This window comes from Crinia signifera, chromosome 3 (assembly GCF_055691185.1).
Source record: "Crinia signifera chromosome 3, ASM5569118v1, whole genome shotgun sequence".
NCBI lineage: Eukaryota > Metazoa > Chordata > Amphibia > Anura > Myobatrachidae > Crinia > Crinia signifera.
Window position 1 is genome coordinate 191,228,985 of NC_139219.1, and position 18,656 is coordinate 191,247,640.

An 18,656-nucleotide genomic window follows, 5' to 3' on the forward strand; every position below is an offset into this window, starting at 1 on the left:
CCCAGTTCCCTGTGCAATGTACAGATGGAGCTGAGCTTATTAAATCTCCAGGTGCGCCCGAGCATTCTGTCTTGGTGCGCCATTCTCTGCGAATGGGATGCACATGCATGTTGTGCCACATTCACAGCAATTGGATGCACATACATGTGCATGAAAGCGGAGAGCTCTGGCATGGCGGAGGGTTGATTAAGCGTGTCTCCATCTGTATGTGTGTGTCTGTGTGCCCCTGCTCACTGTGCAATGTGTGTGTGTGTGTGTGTGTGTCATTGTGCCTTTGGTCCCTGTGGAGAGGGCCCCATAGCAAGATTTTGCTATGAGATCCACATGGTTCTAGTTATGCCCCTAGTGGGGGTTATTCAGACCTCATTGCGGCAGGGTGCTTTAGCAGAACCCTTTAGCTGCCTCTGAGACAGAGTGAAAAACTGCCCTGCGCAAGTCTGCAAAGGGCTTGCAATAATCACACTGATTGGCGGCCATCCATACGCAACTCACTCACAATCAAATAATTTTCCCAGTCTGTGCGTAACCAAGAACCTATTCTAACTGGGATATGGTCATTAGGTCTACACCAACTAGGTCGACACCACTAGGTCGACAGGCAGCAAGGTTGACATGGGTTTAGGTCGACATGGGTCAAGGTCGACATGGGTCTAGGTCGACATGTAATTAGGTTGACACAAGCATTAGGCCAACATGGGCTAGGTCAACAGTCAAAAGGTCAACATGGGGTTTTTCACTGTTTTTTGGTTTGACATGTGCCGACAGGCGGTATTTCATGCCCTACCATCCACTAGGGCGTGGTGGGAGAATAAAATAGCGTAGCGAGGTCTGTGCCCTAAGCATCGCTTCAAACTGTGTCCATGTCAGCATTCTGGTAAAAAACAGTAAAAAAAACCATGTCGACCTTCTGACTGTCGACCTTGCCCATGTCGACCTAATGCATGTGTTGACCTAATGTCCTGTCGACCTAGACCCATGTCCACCTAGACGGGTGTGGATTGTATTGTTGACCAGACTTAGGTCGACAGTCATTCGGTCAACACCGTTGGGTTCGACAGGCAACAAGGTCAACAGGGTTCTAGGTCGACATCAGTGAAGGTCGACAGGTGTCTAGGTCGACATGGGGCAAGGTCATCATGGTTTTAGGTCAACAAATGTGTTAGATCGACATGGGTTAGGTTGACAGGTCGCAAGGTCGATTTCGACCTTGTGACCTGTCGACCTAACCCATGTCGACCTAGACCCATGTCCACCTAGACGGGTGTGGATCTTATTGTTGACCAGACTTAGGTCGACAGTCATTAGGTTGACACCGTTAGGTCGACAGGCAACAAGTTCAACAGGGTTCTGGGTCGACATGGGGCAAGGTCAACATGGTTTTAGGTTAACAAATGTGTTAGATCGACATGGGTTAGGTCGACAGGTCGCAAGGTCGATGTCGACCTTGTGACCTGTCGACCTAACCCATGTCGAACTAACGCATTTGTCGATCTAAAACCATGTTGACCTTGTCCCATGTCGACCTAGACACCTGTCGACCTTTATCCATGTCGACCAAGAGCCCTGTCGACCTTGTTGCCTGTCGACCCAACGGTGTCGACCTAATGACTGTTGACCTAAGTCGGGTCGACAATACGACTGTATCCCCCTCAGTGTTCTGACTCTGACTATATAGCTGCTACGTTTAACTTTCTTGTCCTAGAAAAGGTATAAATCCACTAAAAGCTGCGACAGGCTTCAATCTCCACTAGGTGTCGCGCTTGTACATCATTATAGTCAGGAACATCGGGTGTATAAGCGCCTCCTAGCGGACAAGAAGAGAAGGGGCTTAGGGAATGACGTGGGCAGTACATGTAACGCCCCTTTTTAACCAGTATGGCCCAGAAGGCATTGCGTAAACATTACGTCATTACACCGTAGAATTGCAATTACGTCACTACGTACAGCACACGTTGAGGTTTATGACTAAAAATTAGACTAGGGACTGATTTATGACTGACGCTACCACCAGCCAATCAGATGATAGATTGTAGTATACCTTAGCCAATAGGCAGAGTAGTGTGATAGCCTTGGCCGCGGCATTGGCTTGTGTGTGGAAGTCTCACCGACTGAGCGCACGGATCATACACACTCTCCGCCAATCAGGTTGATCCTTACACAGTTGCTCCCAGCGAGCTCCGAGTCTCTTGCTGCTGCCGGCTGTTATGCTGTGTCTCCGCACTGTGTCCCTGTGATGATGAGGATGGTAGTGTCTGTCATGTCCTTGTGTTTCCTCACCTCTTCCGCCTTCATCTAGCGACTGGTGAGAGCTGCCCCCCTCCGAGTCGGCACCCACAGCTCCGTGCCCTCAGCCTGCCACATAGGCTACCACTGCCCGTGCCATACTGTGGCTTGTGTGTGAGGCTGACGTGCCACATAGCAGCGGCTGCCCAGGGGCGCCGGGGATAACAATACACTGCTGCTGCTATGTGCTGTGCATGTATGTGGCCCCTCACTCGCACAGGTCCTGCAGGTTTCATCCAGTGTCCTATACAGTCATAAACTCCTCTGCAGAACACTTTATTCGTCCCTAAAGGGTATATTGTGCAAAGTGCCAACTGCGGCTACAGGGCTCACGGCTACAGGGCTCACAGCCATAGGGCGTGTGCAGTTTTATTTTTAAACACAAATGTCCTCAACCTATTATGTAAGAAGAATGTAACAACGCCAGTGATAGCTGTGAATGACTCTCCGGTACAATGTACAGCTCTATAAAAATGTATAACTATATGGTGCTATTTAAAGAAGGGCTGACCTATGTGGAAGGAGATCTGGTCCCATACCACCAGCACTGTGCCCAGTGTAATACAAAAGGTCATATGTCATCACATTCTCCAGACTGAGAACACCCAGTCTGATTCTCCAACTCGGCCCTGCCTGACACGACACCACGCAGTTCATGTTTTCCAGCAGGTCACCTGTGGATTTTTGAAATGTGACAGTTGGTGATGCACAGTGCCACTGCCGGGTGTCCTGTGTTGGGTCCTAAGAACTGAGCTCGAGAACCCCTTGCTCTAATGTTATCTATTTCTTTGTAGTATGTATAGACCACAGGTTCTCAAACTCGGTCCTCAGGACCCCACACACTGTGCATGTTTTGCAAATCACAAGTGACATAATTAGCTCCACCTGTGGATTTCTTAAAATGTGTCAATGAGTAATGAATGTACCTGTGTACCTGCTGGGTGACCTGGAAAATGCAAACTGAGGACCGTGTTTGAGAGCCCCTGGTGTAGAGACTATGGGGCAGATGTATTAAGCCTGGAGAAGAGATAAACTGGAGATAAAGTGGAGAAAAAGTGGAAGGAGATAACGCACCAGCCAATCAACTTCCAACTGTCATATTTCAAACACTGCTGATTGGCTGGTGCATTATCTCCTTAGACTTTTTCTCCACTTTATCTCCAGTTTATCTCTTCGCCAGGCTTAATACATCTGCCCCTTTGGCCCTTATTCAGATCTGATCGCAGTAAAAATTTGTTCTCAAAATGGGCAAAATCATGTGCACTGCAGGTGGGGCAGATGTAACATATGCAGAGAGAGTTAAATTTGGGTGGGGTGTGTTGAAACTGAAATTTTAATTTAAAGTGTAAATATAATGCAGCTGGTATTTACAATGCACAGAAACAAAATAACTCACACAATAACTATCTATACATGTTACATCTGCCCCACCTGCAGTGCACATGGTTTTGAATCTGAATAAGGGCCTATGTCTGTACATAGTATGTGTATACTAATGTGAGCTGTAACGCTAGACTCCACCAAGTCAGAGTTTGAAATGATTTATAATGAAGGTGGTAACAACTGATCAGGCCTGTCATAAGTAGTACAGATCATATTGGTTGCTGTGGATGACACCTTTTCTACATGGGTCCCTAACAAACACTTTTGACAAATGTTGACAATGAGCCACCCTTTTTGAAACCAACATGGCTGATGATAGTATTTGTTTTTTTTTTCCCAGTAACAGCCACACATTTGTACAACTACTCAAATAGAATAAACCCCAGTAACTGGACAAAAGAGAGAGAAATATGAGCAACTCAATATTAAATGAACTATACAGATCTCATATACAGTACTTACCGAAAGCACTTATGTAACCTAAAAATATTTTATTATACGTTTTTTTTGGTAAACTCTACAATACATTGATTTCATATTATTTTTATGTAAGTAATGGAGCGAGAATAAATAGCACTGCTCGTTACATCTTTCTGTGTTATTTGTAAGTAATGTAATTATTAAAAGTTGATTGCTATTTGTTTTGCAGCTGTGCATTATACTGATCTCTTTTTGTATCCTTTGTAGGGTCACTTTGCAATCATGGAAATTTAAAGAAAAGAAACGTCCGCAGAGTGGGGGGTGAGGCCCTCCCTCTGGCCTTGCTGCCTCCTCTCAGTGCTGGACCCATGGCATGGACTTAGAGGAATATATTGCACATATCTATTTTTGTATACACTTTGGGTTGGGGAGGGAATAAACTTGTTATATTTGTATAAATATATATATTATTACAGTGCCAAAGAATCATTATTTTTTTTTTTTTATCCACCAAGAAGAAAATATTGCCATATATGTCTAGCCTGTCTGAGCTCTGTTCTTGGAATTTGGATTCTCTACTTTTAGTAATTTTTCAAGTAGGTTTACACCACCTTTGGAAACGGCAAGAATGGATCTGGTTTGGCCAGAATGCACTATGCGGTGCCGCTCTCTCCAGCATGCTTTAGATGTCATATCGGTGGTGACCAGGGGAAGCGAGCAGCAGATCCAGGCATTTCTCTCTACTTATTGCTGCAACGCTACCACATTGAAGGATGACCTTGGGCGCAATGTTGTGCATATTGCTGCATCCTGTGGCAAAAAGAGGGTCGTGGACTGGTTAGCTGCAAAAGGTGTTGACTTGTCAATCAAAGACAAAGAATCTGGGTGGACAGCTTTGCACAGGAGCATCTTCTATGGGCGCATAGATTGTGCTTTGTCCCTCTTAAAGGTAAGACTGAAAAGTATTTTAATAATAAATGTACAAATGTTCTACATTATCATCACACTTGTCCATATGTATTTTCTAAAAATTATGATTTCAGACTTCAAACCTATGGAAATGTATATTACAGTATTTATATGGTAAAAATAGTATATACTGGAGTTTCTGAATAACTGCTCCTTAGATATTTAAGGTCTGTGACCTCATCAATTTTTATATTTTCATTACAATAGTGTTTAAACCCATTGCCATAATTGTCCAGAGATTAAGATCCATTAAAATGGTGTTTAAAGAGATCTGCAATGTTAAAAGATACTGGCATAGCTTTTTCTGCCCCTTGCCAGTTTGATCCCAGCAGTGATACGGTTGATGTGCCGCTTTCATGAAATCCTAGTAATGGAAATGGGAATTTCATGGAGGAGGAACATTAACCACCCACTGTTTGTTCATAAAGGGCCATCTAAATTTGAGAAGTGCATTGCTGGAAAATGACAGGCAATGGAGCTAAGGTAAATTGCATGTACTGTATTTAGTACAAATTTCGTCTAATATGTATTTATTAGAATATTCCGACAGGCTTGTGCAGCCCACACGAGGCCTGGCATGCATGTGCCACTGTGGTGGCATGATTTCTTATGTCACCTCATCTGTGGGACACTGACAATTGTGGGTTTAGAAGAGAGGCTGGAGGCAGGCACCAAGGGGGGGGGACTGGGGACTGTTGGTCCATACCGACAGCCGGGACCCTGACCCATTTTCGTTTTGCTCAACTGCAAATTGCCAGGTGGGATTCAATTTCCCGCATGCCAGTCGGTCCAGGTAAATGCCCGTGGATTGTCGAGATCGAGCCGTGTTTGCAACAATTCATGGGCGTTCTCGCAAAACTGTCGCAACAGCTTTTTTTTTATACACTTTTTATTGAGTTTTCAATGTATTTTTCCATCAAGAACATTTGTATAAGATTACAATTAGCAATCACTGAGTTACTATTCCAAAAGCAAAATTAGGAGTTGTTCCTGAAGGAGGCATTTACACCGATACCATTACACTCTATACCTGTAAAGCCTTAAATCTATAAACTAAAACAATCAAGCTTACATGAAGACACGCAGACTGGGAAAAGGTGGGAGGGGAAGGTAAGGGTAAGGACTTGCTATGATTAGTCTTTCTGGGCAGCAATGCATACAGTATGGTGCTCAAATTATTCTTACTGTGTAAAGTTCTAATATGAATAGAAATATAAAATGGATAAGATAGGTGGAGGTACAGTATGCCGATTTAGAGGGACTCTTGGTTAACCTCGCACTTGGGGATAAAGTCCCATTCTCTTACTGATTGGAGTCCTGAAAATTAAAAATTGGTAGGGGGAGTGTATGGGATCTGCGTCAGGGCTAAATGGCATAATTACTGTATACATTGTTGGCCCTAGAGGTGTCTAGAGTTAGAGTATATCACGTGTTAATCGAGAATCAGTAAAGGGTTAGATCTATGCCAGAGACGCTTCTCAAAAAAGTCCATAATACACTGTCTTGAAGATTCGTCCAGTGAGCGGATAAACATGTCCCATCTATTATGGAAGGAGTCTGAGTTTGGCCAACAGCTTTAAAAGTCGGGGTCATTCTGACGGTGGGCATCTTCAAAGCTGTCGGACAAGACCGCATCGAATAGGTGCTCGCCGCTATTTCCCCCTGTCGGAAATAGCGGCTGGGATTGAATACCCCCTTTACTATGTAGTGTTGGAGCAGTGGTGATTTATGTTATATATTCAATAATAATTCTCTATTACAGACAGCTGCAACTCCTAATCATTTCTGATATAAAAGGTTGAGTTACTGCACTGTCACCAACCCTGCTGTCAAAACACCGACAGCCGGGTTCCCGACGGCTGTCGGCTATTTTCCCTCAAGGGGCTTTGTTGCGCTCGCCATGCTGTCTGGGTCCGGCCATTTGGGATCCCGACGTCGGGCTAATGACTGTCGGGATTCCGCTGCTCCCTCCCTCCTGCCTTCGGGTCTTGGGTCGCCTTTTCATCGCTGAAGAAAAGGAGACACTGAGCAATATGATTGCTGGCAATCTATTGCTAGCAATAGATCGTCAGCAATCATATTGCCCCGTGTGTGCACACCTTTAGTGTTCATTCTAGCACCTGCTATCTTAAAAAATCCATGCAGTTCCTCTTCCCTGCCTGGGGTGTCGCTGTCTGCTGCGGTGTTTCTAGCACAGGTCTGGTTTGCATATCAGTGCAGATATACAGACCACACTGTGCTAGAAGCACTACAGCAGACAGCGACACCCCAAGCAGAGAAGAGGAACTGCATGGATTTTCAAAGATAGTGGGTGCTAGAATGAACACTACTGACTGATCCACAAGACAATTGGATAAGCTACAAGTTACACGCTTACTAATTGGATGCTCGATATATCTGCCATTTAAATTTCCCTTCTCCGTTTTGATATCATTGTCAGTAGTTCCTTTGGCAGTAAAATGTGTGGGTTGGTGAGTCGCATGTTCATACATGCAGATGCACCAATATATTTGCATCCTACATTGGCAGTGCCAATGCAATAATGTGTATGAACGACTACCCAGCCTAACTTTATAAATACCCCACAAAATGTTTCCACTTGTTACATTACATTGTGCTAGTCCGATAAGTATGGGTGCCAAGCTGGGAAATGTCATTATTTACCTTGTTTTTTTTTCCTTTAAGCATGGCAGTAATCCTCATTTCCAGGATAAAGATGGTTTCACTGCACTGGACCTCATAATGAAAGACCGTCCTTCCCACATTGTGTTCCAAACTAGCGGTAAGAGCATTATTGTTTTCTGTTTAATCTGAAAAGGACCATAGCACTGATGAGTGTTTATCATTTGTATAATTAGAAGTCCTGTATGTGATTTCAGAGGGTTTTTATGCATTTTTGGTGTCTAAGGGGGGTATTCAATGTCAGGGTCACGGCAGTCGAGCTTGCTCGACCGCCGTGACCCAGTCCCGTTCTCGGTCAGCTCGACCGAGAACACGCAGGCGGGATTCAATGTCCCGCCTGCCGGGGAGCGAAAAGGGGGCGTGGCCGCGAGTTGCGGCCGGGAAGAGGCAAGCTGCAGCCGGCAGCTCGTCACTTCCCGGCTGTTCTCGGCAGAACGAGCCTAACAGCTAGTGATGTCCGGCTCGTTCTGCCGAGATACCCTGCTCAATGCTGTCGGGGAAGACAGCATTGAATAGGGCCCGGCAGGCATCTCCCCAATGGGAGGTGCTCGCCAGAGATTGAATATCCCCCTTTGGCCTTGTACCCCTGGTGGCTGTCTTGTGTGTCATACTAGTATTTTTAACCAATGACCCATAACCACTTGCAGTACTACTTGCCTGAGCTTTCCACCAGTGTTGCAGTTTTATAAATGCTGTATACTTCAGTGTTGTGGTTTTTTGTTTGTATTCCTCATTAGGGGAAACACTATTTGTGTGTTGTTGTTTTTTTTACTGTAATTCATTCTGGGGTTTTTTGACTACAATGTCACTGATATATTTGAGCATGTAAATAGATACTGCAACACTACAGAGACTATGGGACACACTGTCTGTGTTTTATTGTGGCCCAGATGTACACCTTTCTTTTGGTCATTGTGATTGAGTCGCCTAGTACTGCATATGATTTGGAAGAGGTGTGTTCACTGGTGTCTTCACATTCATGGCTAAATGTAATAGCCTCTGAGTTCAGCGACCTTACGAGACTCTGACCGTAAAGGGGCAATCAATTACAAGACATTGTTTTGCTTTGTAAATGACTGCCCCTTTAAAAAAACAAAAAACGTCAGAGTTCAGCCAGCATCCCGCAAGGCCACCGAACTTGGAGGCTATTACATTTGGGCATCAGTGTTAGAACATGGTGTATTATAAATTAAATGTTGGAAACCAAATGGTTCCCTGAAATATGCAATGAACACAGTTGTTTAGTGTTCATTGTAGCACCGTGCACCTGTGCCTCTTTTCTGCCTGGGGTGTCGCTCTCTGCTCTGGTGCTTTGAACACTCTGGGGTCTTTATCTCAGTGCTGAAATACAGGATAGAATGAACACTGTAGTTACTAATAGCTTGAAACAGTGCATGCACCAGATGGGGCGAACAGTGGTCATGGTAACTGTTCTGTTGGGGTATGTATTCGGCTTTGTTTACATGCACTACTATGTTGACCTCAGACTGCAGACATAGGGAGACTGACAAGCATGTCATGTTTTCACATACAGGAAAAAAAAGGAGGGGAGGGGGTGACTAGCACAGACTCTTATTTACATATTCCACATTTGAATAACCAACATACTTGCTATAAGAGGACCTGCCACGTCCTACCGGTATCTCTAGTTGGTGGTGCTCCCACGAGTCATAAACAGTTACAATCACACACAAGGAGAAAAAAAGATGACTCTCTTTGTTGGGGCACAACTTGTAAATTCTATTCTACTATATTATTATGTATTGAATTGGGAACCTATACTCCTGTCACAACTCAAGTCACTGCATCATGAGTAATATTATTGCGGGGATTATTTTTTTGAGATTTTTTTAATCTCACTTATATGTATATATAATTTTTGCATTAAAAAAATCTCAAAAAAATAATCCCCACAATAATATTACTCATGATGCAGTGACTTGAGTTGTGACAGGAGTATAGGTTCCCAATTCAATACATAATAATATAGTAGAATAGAATTTACAAGTTGTGCCCCAACAAAGAGAGTCATCTTTTTTTCTCCTTGTGTGTGATTGTAACTGTTTATGACTCGTGGGAGCACCACCAACTAGAGATACCGGTAGGACGTGGCAGGTCCTCTTATAGCAAGTATGTTGGTTATTCAAATGTGGAATATGTAAATAAGAGTCTGTGCTAGTCACCCCCTCCCCTCCTTTTTTTCCTGTATGTGAAAACATGACATGCTTGTCAGTCTCCCTATGTCTGCAGTCTGAAGTCAACATAGTAGTGCATGTAAACAAAGCCGAATACATACCCCAACAGAACAGTTACCATGACCACTGTTCGCCCCATCTGGTGCATGCACTGTTTCAAGCTATTAGTAACTACAGTGTTCATTCTATCCTGTATTTCAGCACTGAGATAAAGACCCCAGAGTGTTCAAAGCACACTGCCAGACACAAGCAGAAAGCAGACACAAGATAAGTGACAATAGCTGATCTCTTGGTTCTCAAACCATTCCTACTTTCCGGCCGTGTGTCGCTAGGACAGTGAACGGACCGAATGAGGGGGTGGTTATAATTGAGACCAAATATGGAGATCAGTGGAAGAAAGATAAACAGGGATCTGCTGTTGAAACCCAGATCCAGTATCACCCCAGTTAGTATAACCAGCGCAGGAGATCAATCTGTCACTGGGCACAATGAGAGTCCCTTAAATATAAAGATGATGATTCCTTCAATAGGGAATTTTCCCATAGACCAAAAAAAGATTCTCTTTCTACCACTATAGCAGGGGTTCCCAATCTTTTTTGAATCACGGCACCCTAGAGTATAATAATTTTTTCACGGCACCCCTAAGCCAAAAATGTTTTAATTAGATTGGGTTTATATGCGATTCTTAGGGTCAGTTATGTGGTAAAGGGCAGGATTTGCTTCTGTTTGTACACATTTTATGATTATAAGCAAAACCAGTGCTGGTGGCTGGCAAATAATAAACCATTAATAATTTTACTTGGTCCTAGACCACCAACCCAGGGCACCCCTGCATGTGTCCCGAGGCCCAGGGAGCCACGGTGCACAGTTTGGGAACCACTGCACTATTGTGAAAATTTATACTTTGTAAGTCTGACTCCTATTCCCCATAGTTAGCCAGTGTATAGATGGTTAATCCCTTAGTCATAGTCTCAAATTTTAAAGAATGCAACCCTATACAAATACAGGGTTCACAGTTACTGATTAATATGTGGATGTTTGGAAACAAATTGCTTCAACAAATAGGTGCTTATTTACTTAATCACAGCTTCTAATGAAAGGATTATACAGCCCTATGCAGATACAAAGATCACATATTATTTAGCCAAGAAATTTCGAGTGTTAGGAATACCCACCAGTGGTGAACAAGCTCGGGCGAAACGCGCGTCCAGATACAGGTCTGACGATCATGGATGGGTAACATAGGTGCTGGAATGAGGAATCATGGAGCACGTACATGCTAAGTAGCTGTATAAGTTGGCTATCCCTAAGCACCTATTTGTTGAAGCAATTTGTTTTGCAGAGAATCTTTTTTTGGTCTATAGGAAAATTCCCTATTGAAGGGATCTTCATCATCTTTATATTTAAGGGATTCTCATTGTGCCCAGTGACAGATTGATCTCCTGCGCTGGTTATACTAACAGGGGTGATACTGGATCTGGGTTTCAACAGCAGATCCTTGTTTATCTTCCTTCCACTGATCTCCATATTTGGTCTCAATTATAACCACCCCCTCATTCGGTCCGTTCACTGTCCTAGGGACACACGGCCAGAAAGTAGGAATGGTTTGAGAACCAAGAGATCAGCTATTGTCACTTATCTTGTGTCTGCTTTCCTATCTCCAAGGAATCTCTCTTAGCTCCGTAATTATCTATAGAGCACCTGATTATTATGTGTAAATGCGTCAAAAAATTACCACAGGACCATGTGCTGTGGTAACCCATCCATGACTGTCACCTGATACTAATAACTATATTTCGCTGAAATTTAAAAAATTTCATTATATGTTTATATTTTTTTCTATATAGAAAAAAAGATTTGTGCACTTTGTCACTGTAAATAAATTACAGCCTGGTTACCTCAATGCCTCATGGGAGATTATCCAGATTTTGAGACCATTTTAGATCAAGGCTGATACATTCACTAATTTTAGTACTAACTTTTCACTTATATGTATATATAATTTTTGCATTAATAAAATCTCAAAAAAATAATCCCCGCAATAATATTACTCTCATGATGTAGTGACTTGAGTTGTGACCTGAGTATAGGTTCCCAATTCAATACATAATAATATAGTAGAATATAATTGACAAGTTGTGCCCCAACAAAGAGAGTCATCTTTTTTTCTCCTTGGGTGTGAAAGCATTTCATGTGTGTCAGCAGTATAACTGTAAACATGATAATTCATTATGTATGTTATTTTACTGCTGACTTATGTGACTTGTCAATATCCTAGCCAAAATAGTCCCCTGCATTTTGTGGTCTATTTTGTGCTGGTCTTACTGTATGTATGCTAAAGTTATGGCTGTTAGGACTTAAGTCTGCATAACATGTAATATCTTAACATTTATTATGGTACTTGTGTAATATCTAGGCGCCCGATTTTTTGATCGGGTCGGAAAAATCACGTCGATCGCATCGCATGCAACCAAATCGCATGCGATGCGATCGACGCGATTATTCCATAGGATTCAATTTTAAATGGTCCTGTTGATACCCCCACTATCCAAGTTGGCATAGAGTTGATTATATATAGCGTGGCGAGCACAGCGAGCCATCGAGCCCGAAGCGTGGCGAGCGGACGCAGAATACATTTTCAGTAATCCGCGTCCCCTCACGGGGCTCGCCACGCTTCAGGCTCGGTGGTTTGCTGCGCTCGCCACGCTATATAAAATCAACTCTATGCCCACTTGGATACTGGGGGCATCAACAGGACCATTTAACATTGAATCCTATGGAATAATCACGTCGATCGCATCGCATGCAATTTGGTTGCATGCGATGCGATGGACGCGATTTTCCCGAAAAATCGCGTCCATCGCATCTGATTGTATGCCTTAAGTTAAGGCATACAATCAATCGCATAGGGCGCCCAGATATTACACAAGTACATTTTTATTATTTTAGTATTCAAATATTTTTGACTAAAAAACATCCGAAGAGTTAGTTTTGAGTTTTCTTCCATTGGCCTCCTTTTACTCTGTATACTAGTATATGTTATAATGTAGTAATATGGATCACTATAGGATGGTATGTAACAAAGGCTGTTGGTGTAACAAACTGTCTTAAACATGTTTAACTCCTGTAAATAACACGTATTCAGAAAAATGTTTAAACAATTTATAACAAAAACACATTAAAAGGATACCCCTTTTCCACTGCCTTCAGAAATCATGGGGGTGATTCATGTTGGTTTGCAAAGCACGTTTGGTTTACTAATGGATAAAACCATGTGAACTGCAGATGTGGCAAATGTATCGTACAGAGCGAGTTAGATTTGGGGGAGTTATTTTGTTTCTGTGCAGGGTAAATACTGGCTGCTTTATTTTTACACTGCTATATAGATATCAGGTTACACACACCTCACCCAAATCTAACTCTCTGCATGTGTTACATCTGCCCCACCTGCAGTGCATATGGTTTTGTCCATTAGCAAACCAAACTTGCTTTGCAGCTTACTGAGCCAACCTGAAGCGGGGCCTTAATCGGGTATCAAATAAGTGGCACTGAAAACACAGTTTTCCTCACCACTTTGGTAAATTGTAGCATCCGATTATAAGTAAAATGTGCAGGGTTGAAAGAAATAATTAAAGATGCTTCAATTAACTCTGCAGACTTTGGTGTAAATATAAAGTAGCTTTGGATGTAGATTTACATTAGGCAACTATAATGTTTGTTATTTACCAATTTATTAGTTGTTTTTAGAGACATACTCTAATTTGTATTTTTTATGTGCTATTTTGTTTCAAGTGTGGAATTGAAATGCAGAATTCCTATTAATAGAAGCAGTGATTTCAATGTACTGTATATACATGTCAATGCATGGCTCCATTGGACTGTAATACTTTTTATTTTCTAGTGAACTTCATTATAATTCTTGTATAAAGGTGGTGCACATACAGTATGTAATGCAAATGATTCAATTACCCTCTTTTTTTTTTTTTTTTGTACACATGTATTCTATGTTATCTTACCAGCTAGAAGTCCCTATACCAGAGCAGAACTACTTTGTTACACGCATTAGGAAGTGCTCTATGTTTGTGCTAGGACTAATTTGGATATTGTTTACATTTATTTTATTTGCTTTAGACCCCACCGAACTTTACACTTGGGGAAATAATATTAATTTCACCTTGGGACATGGCAGCCAACAAAGCAAGCATCATCCTGAATTGGTGGATATGTTTCCTCGTTCCGGCATATATATAAAACAGGTAATGCTGCTTCTACGGGAACCCCAACATTATCATGTGCACCTATTTGTGAGTAAGCAGGCTTGCATTTTGTAGGTTCCGAAAGAAAATTCGGTACTTGTGTAATATCACGGCGCCCAGCTATGCTACGTTTTCAACGTAGCCCAACGGCTGCCGCGGCAGCCCTGCGTAGTCAGCGTACACAGCGCCCCTGTGCTGACCTGGATAGTGGGGGTATGAAAAGGTCGGGAGGACGCATAACACGTCCCCTCGCCACGCTTCGGGCTGGCGTGGATAGTGGGGGTGTTTCAGGAACACATTCACACCTGTCATGTCAGCCAGGTTTAAATGGTCAATGGTGCCCACACAATGTAATAAGTGCTGACTGACTACGCTAACTACGTAAGCTGCGGCTGGACGCGAATGGGTGGGAACACGATGCTGATACTAGCAGGGACGCCTGACTGTCTACGCTGACTACGTAAGCTCTGGCTAGGTGCAAAAGGGAGGGAACACTACACTACGCTGACTGCGCTGGGCGCGTGAACACTACGCTGATTCTGACAGCGCCGCTACGCTAACTGCATAACGGACGCCGTGCTAATACACAAGTACTGAAAATTCACTTTTTAAAAAATTGTGTCATTTGCTGCTGTGTTATCATTTAAATGCAAAATGATGATTTATTTTTTTGGTAACATTTCAAGAACCTTGGACCAGATGTATTGCAGTAGAATTTCAGCCAAACTTGTAGGATTTTTAAAGGGGCAATTATTTACAAGGCATGGTTTTGCCTCGTAAATGATTGCCCCATTTAAAAAACCTCAGAGTTTGGACAGCAGCCCGCAGGGACTCGCATTGCAATACATCCGGCCCTTAAGCTGGCCCCATACATTAGAACGATTTCAGGGCTCGTACGATGCATTGTGTGTATTGTTGTGCACATCGTGAGGTGCTTTGGTAAGATTACAATCCGATGCACGTGCCCGCGGATTATGAAGTGGATCTTGTGATCTTATGTGCTGCACACTAGATCTGAAGAGGCTACAAACGACCAGTATGCTGGGAGTTGCAGATCTTCATTGTTTTCTATTAGATTTTGTTTATAAACAAAATTGAATCAAAATTGAATGGTTTTCTGCTGCATTCAATCCTGATGTGCAGATCCGCAGCATCGAAATCAAACAGAACAAATAGACTGTGCAGGAAACACTATATAGTACAGATCTGTACTATATTGTCTAAATTGAATGTGTACACTGTGTGGTGCAATTCAATCCCGATTGAATAGGCAATGAATCGCACCATGAGTACACTACTTAAGATCTATCGTGTGTCTGGGAAGCTGCCAGAGTTCAAGGGAAATTGTGTCTGCAATCTGAAAGATTTCAAATCATCCTGATGTATGGCCACCTTTAGTGTTGATGGACTTGTCATTTTTCACCCATTGGGATATCTCTTCCAAAGCCTGAGTGCATGTGCTGGGACACTTACCATACTATCCCTTTAAACTGGTACACTCATCAATTACACAAGTACTATGGTTGATTTTAAACCAGGTGAAATGCAGGCTTGAATTACTCAAGCCACAGCACCTATGTAATTTGTGTCCTGGTCTAAAGGTATAGTATGGTAAGCTTATCTAGATAGCATTTGATATCAGAGGATATATAGCCAATATTGCCATTGTTTCGTTTATTGCCTACTGTCTTTCCCTGCCCTCAAGAGCTCTGGATAGATAGACAATGGTTTCTCCAGTGCTAGTTATTTTTTTCAAACTTAGATAATTGTGGCAAGCTATAACATAAAGATTGATAACTTCAAACGGTACTTATGTAATATCTGGGCTCCCGTTTTTCTTATGAGACCGTGTCCCCTCGCGGGGCTCGCTGCGCTCGCCACGCTTCGGGCACGGTGGCTCGCTGCGCTCGCCACACTATATAAAATCAACTCCATGCGTAGTTGGATAGTAGGGGTATGAAAAAATGGGGTGCATTTAACATGGGAGCCCAGATAATACATAAGTACCCTTCAAACTTTCTTGCTTGTTTTTCTCTAACTGATTGCTGTTTATTTTTCTGCACTGTGTCATTTGAGTACACTGGTAATTAGTTATAGAACACACTATGCAGTTAGCAGAGCTGATTTTGATTCCACTATGAGCTCTGCTTTCTTTGTAAAATGTGATGATGTGTATCATCACATGTCATGTTGAGAGCTGTTAATATTTGTGTGCGACTAGGAGCCATACTTTTTTGCCCAAAACAATGCCAAAAATGATGCTTTAAAGGTACAATATTTATGTGAAAATGATTCTAGTCAGGGGATATTTAGTTTGGAGAATCTCTTTAGAGTAATGGGGCCCATACATCAGCAATCACAATTTATGGATTTCCAGATACAGGGATTTTTTAGCCAGATAAATGGATTTTACAATCTATCTGACTTTGCCCAAACATTACAGATTTATTTCAGTGATCGGCAGATTTTTCCATCTAAAGATTGCATCTTCATATCTGGAAATTGCCCAATCGATTGTCATTTCAGCTGTTCATAATGTAAATAGATGAAGAAGACGAATTGGGAATGCCCACACATATAAAAAAGATCGGTACTCTTTACTTAGCACGGCGCCCATCGCGGGCATTGAATGCACTACAAAATCGGGTGCGACGCGACCGACGCAATGGCCGCGATTTCCCATAGGGAACAATGTTAAAAGTCTCAATGGACGCGATTTTACTGTTCAATGCCTCAATGGACCCGATTTTTCCATAGGAAACAATGTTGAATGGGCCACAGAGCCCAAATAGGCCCCCTGAAGTGTGAAATGGCCCCCACAATTGTTAACGCCACCCCACGATCAACGTGAACCCGAAGCGTACGCTTCCTCCGACCTTTTCATACCCCCACTATCCACGTCGGCGTGGAGTTGAGAATAGAATAGTGTGGCGAGCGGACGCGGATACCTTCACAGGTAAACGCGTCCCTTCGCGGGCTTCACAGGTATCCGCGTCCCCTCGCCGGGCTCGCCACGCTTCGGGCTCGGTGGCTCGCTGCGCTCGCCACACTATTTTATTCTCAACTCCACGCCGACGTGGATAGTGGGGGTATGAAAAGGTCGGAGGACGCGTACCGCCGCCCCTCACGGGCTCGCTGCGCTCGCCACTCTTCGGGTTCACGTTGATCGTGGGGTGGCGTTAACAATTGTGGGTCCCATTTCACACTTCAGGTGGCCTATTTGGGCTCTGTGGCCCATTTAACATTGTTTCCTATGGAAAAATCGGCTCCATTGAGGCATTGAACAGTAAAATCGCGTCCATTGAGACTTTTAACATTGTTCCCTATGGGAAATCGCGGGCATCGCATCGCACCCGATTTTTTAGTGCATCCGATGACCGCGATCAGAATCGTGGGCGCCGTGCTAAGTAAAGAGTACCAAAAGATCTGCAGATAATACCAGATTATTAAACATGTTTAAAAACCTGATTAAGCAATCGATTGGCGATTTTGATTGGGATTGCCAAAAGGGGGAGCCCACACATCTAAAATTAATTGTGGCAATAATCTCCATATCTGAAAATTGTCACAATTAATTGCTGATGTATGGGGCCCTTTAAAGCTGGCCATATACTGTACATCTACAGATCGATTGTCAGATTGAGCTGGTTGAAACAAAATCCAGGTAATGGATGAGAGCAGATGACCGTTGACCATTTGCTTTGAAATGCTGGAAAACTGCCATTCAGATATTACCAGGTGTTTGTTCCAACCAGCCCAATCTGACAATCGATCTGTAGATGTATGGCCACCTTAAGTCATTGTACCATTTTTTTGTATCGGCTACTGTATCTAGGTTATTCATTTTCAGCTTTTAATATACTGATTAATTTTATTTACACCATGCTATTTTATAATTCATCCCTTTCCTCTGGGAATGGTTTTCGTCAGTAAAGGCATGGTGACATTAAATAATTTTGTTATGTAAAAATTAAGTGACACTGTTTTTCATTCTCCCTAGGTGGTTCTCTGTAAATTTCATTCTGTGTTCCTGTCTCAGAAAGGCCAGGTGTACACTTGTGGTCATGGACAGGGGGGAAGGCTTGGTCATGGCGATGAACTCACATGTCTGGTATGTCTGCACTGTGACTCACTGTACTGCGTTAGGTTGTATTCTGCATGTGGGACTGAGCAGCCATTATAGGCAGATATTGAGCCATGATTGCATTCCTTGTGATTTTATGTCCTTATTAAACTAGAATTGATTTGTCTCTTCTAAGTGTACATTGTTCATTGTGCTTCAAAGCTGTACTATAAGGAAACACTTTCTGTTACACACAGATGTCCAGTGGTATTTTGGTTGGGAAATCTTTATATAATGTCATTTTACCCAGAAGGGCCTTTTCAATACCCTTATTTTGTCCCTTCTAGTTCAAAACATGCAGCAAGAGGCTGTTGAAAGTTGGGGTACAATTACGACACTGCATAT

At 42.8% G+C, this 18,656-nt stretch overlaps 1 protein-coding gene across 3 annotated transcripts in view; it reads left to right on the forward strand.

Moving 5' to 3' along the window:
- The first annotated feature begins 2,080 nt into the window (after nt 1-2,080).
- IBTK (inhibitor of Bruton tyrosine kinase) overlaps nt 2,081-18,656 on the forward strand; it is a 95,329-nt gene continuing 78,753 nt past the window's right edge. Inside the window, exons 1-5 of one of the 3 annotated variants that reach the window (XM_083177145.1) lie at nt 2,081-2,302; nt 4,354-5,035; nt 7,741-7,837; nt 14,064-14,188; nt 18,189-18,299. In XM_083177145.1, the coding sequence (XP_083033271.1) occupies nt 4,715-5,035; nt 7,741-7,837; nt 14,064-14,188; nt 18,189-18,299 (654 nt within the window). In that variant the 5' untranslated portion in view covers nt 2,081-2,302; nt 4,354-4,714. The remainder of the gene's footprint in view (nt 2,303-4,353; nt 5,036-7,740; nt 7,838-14,063; nt 14,189-18,188; nt 18,300-18,656) is intronic. The other 2 variants (XM_083177144.1, XM_083177143.1) reach the window with 2 other exon arrangements.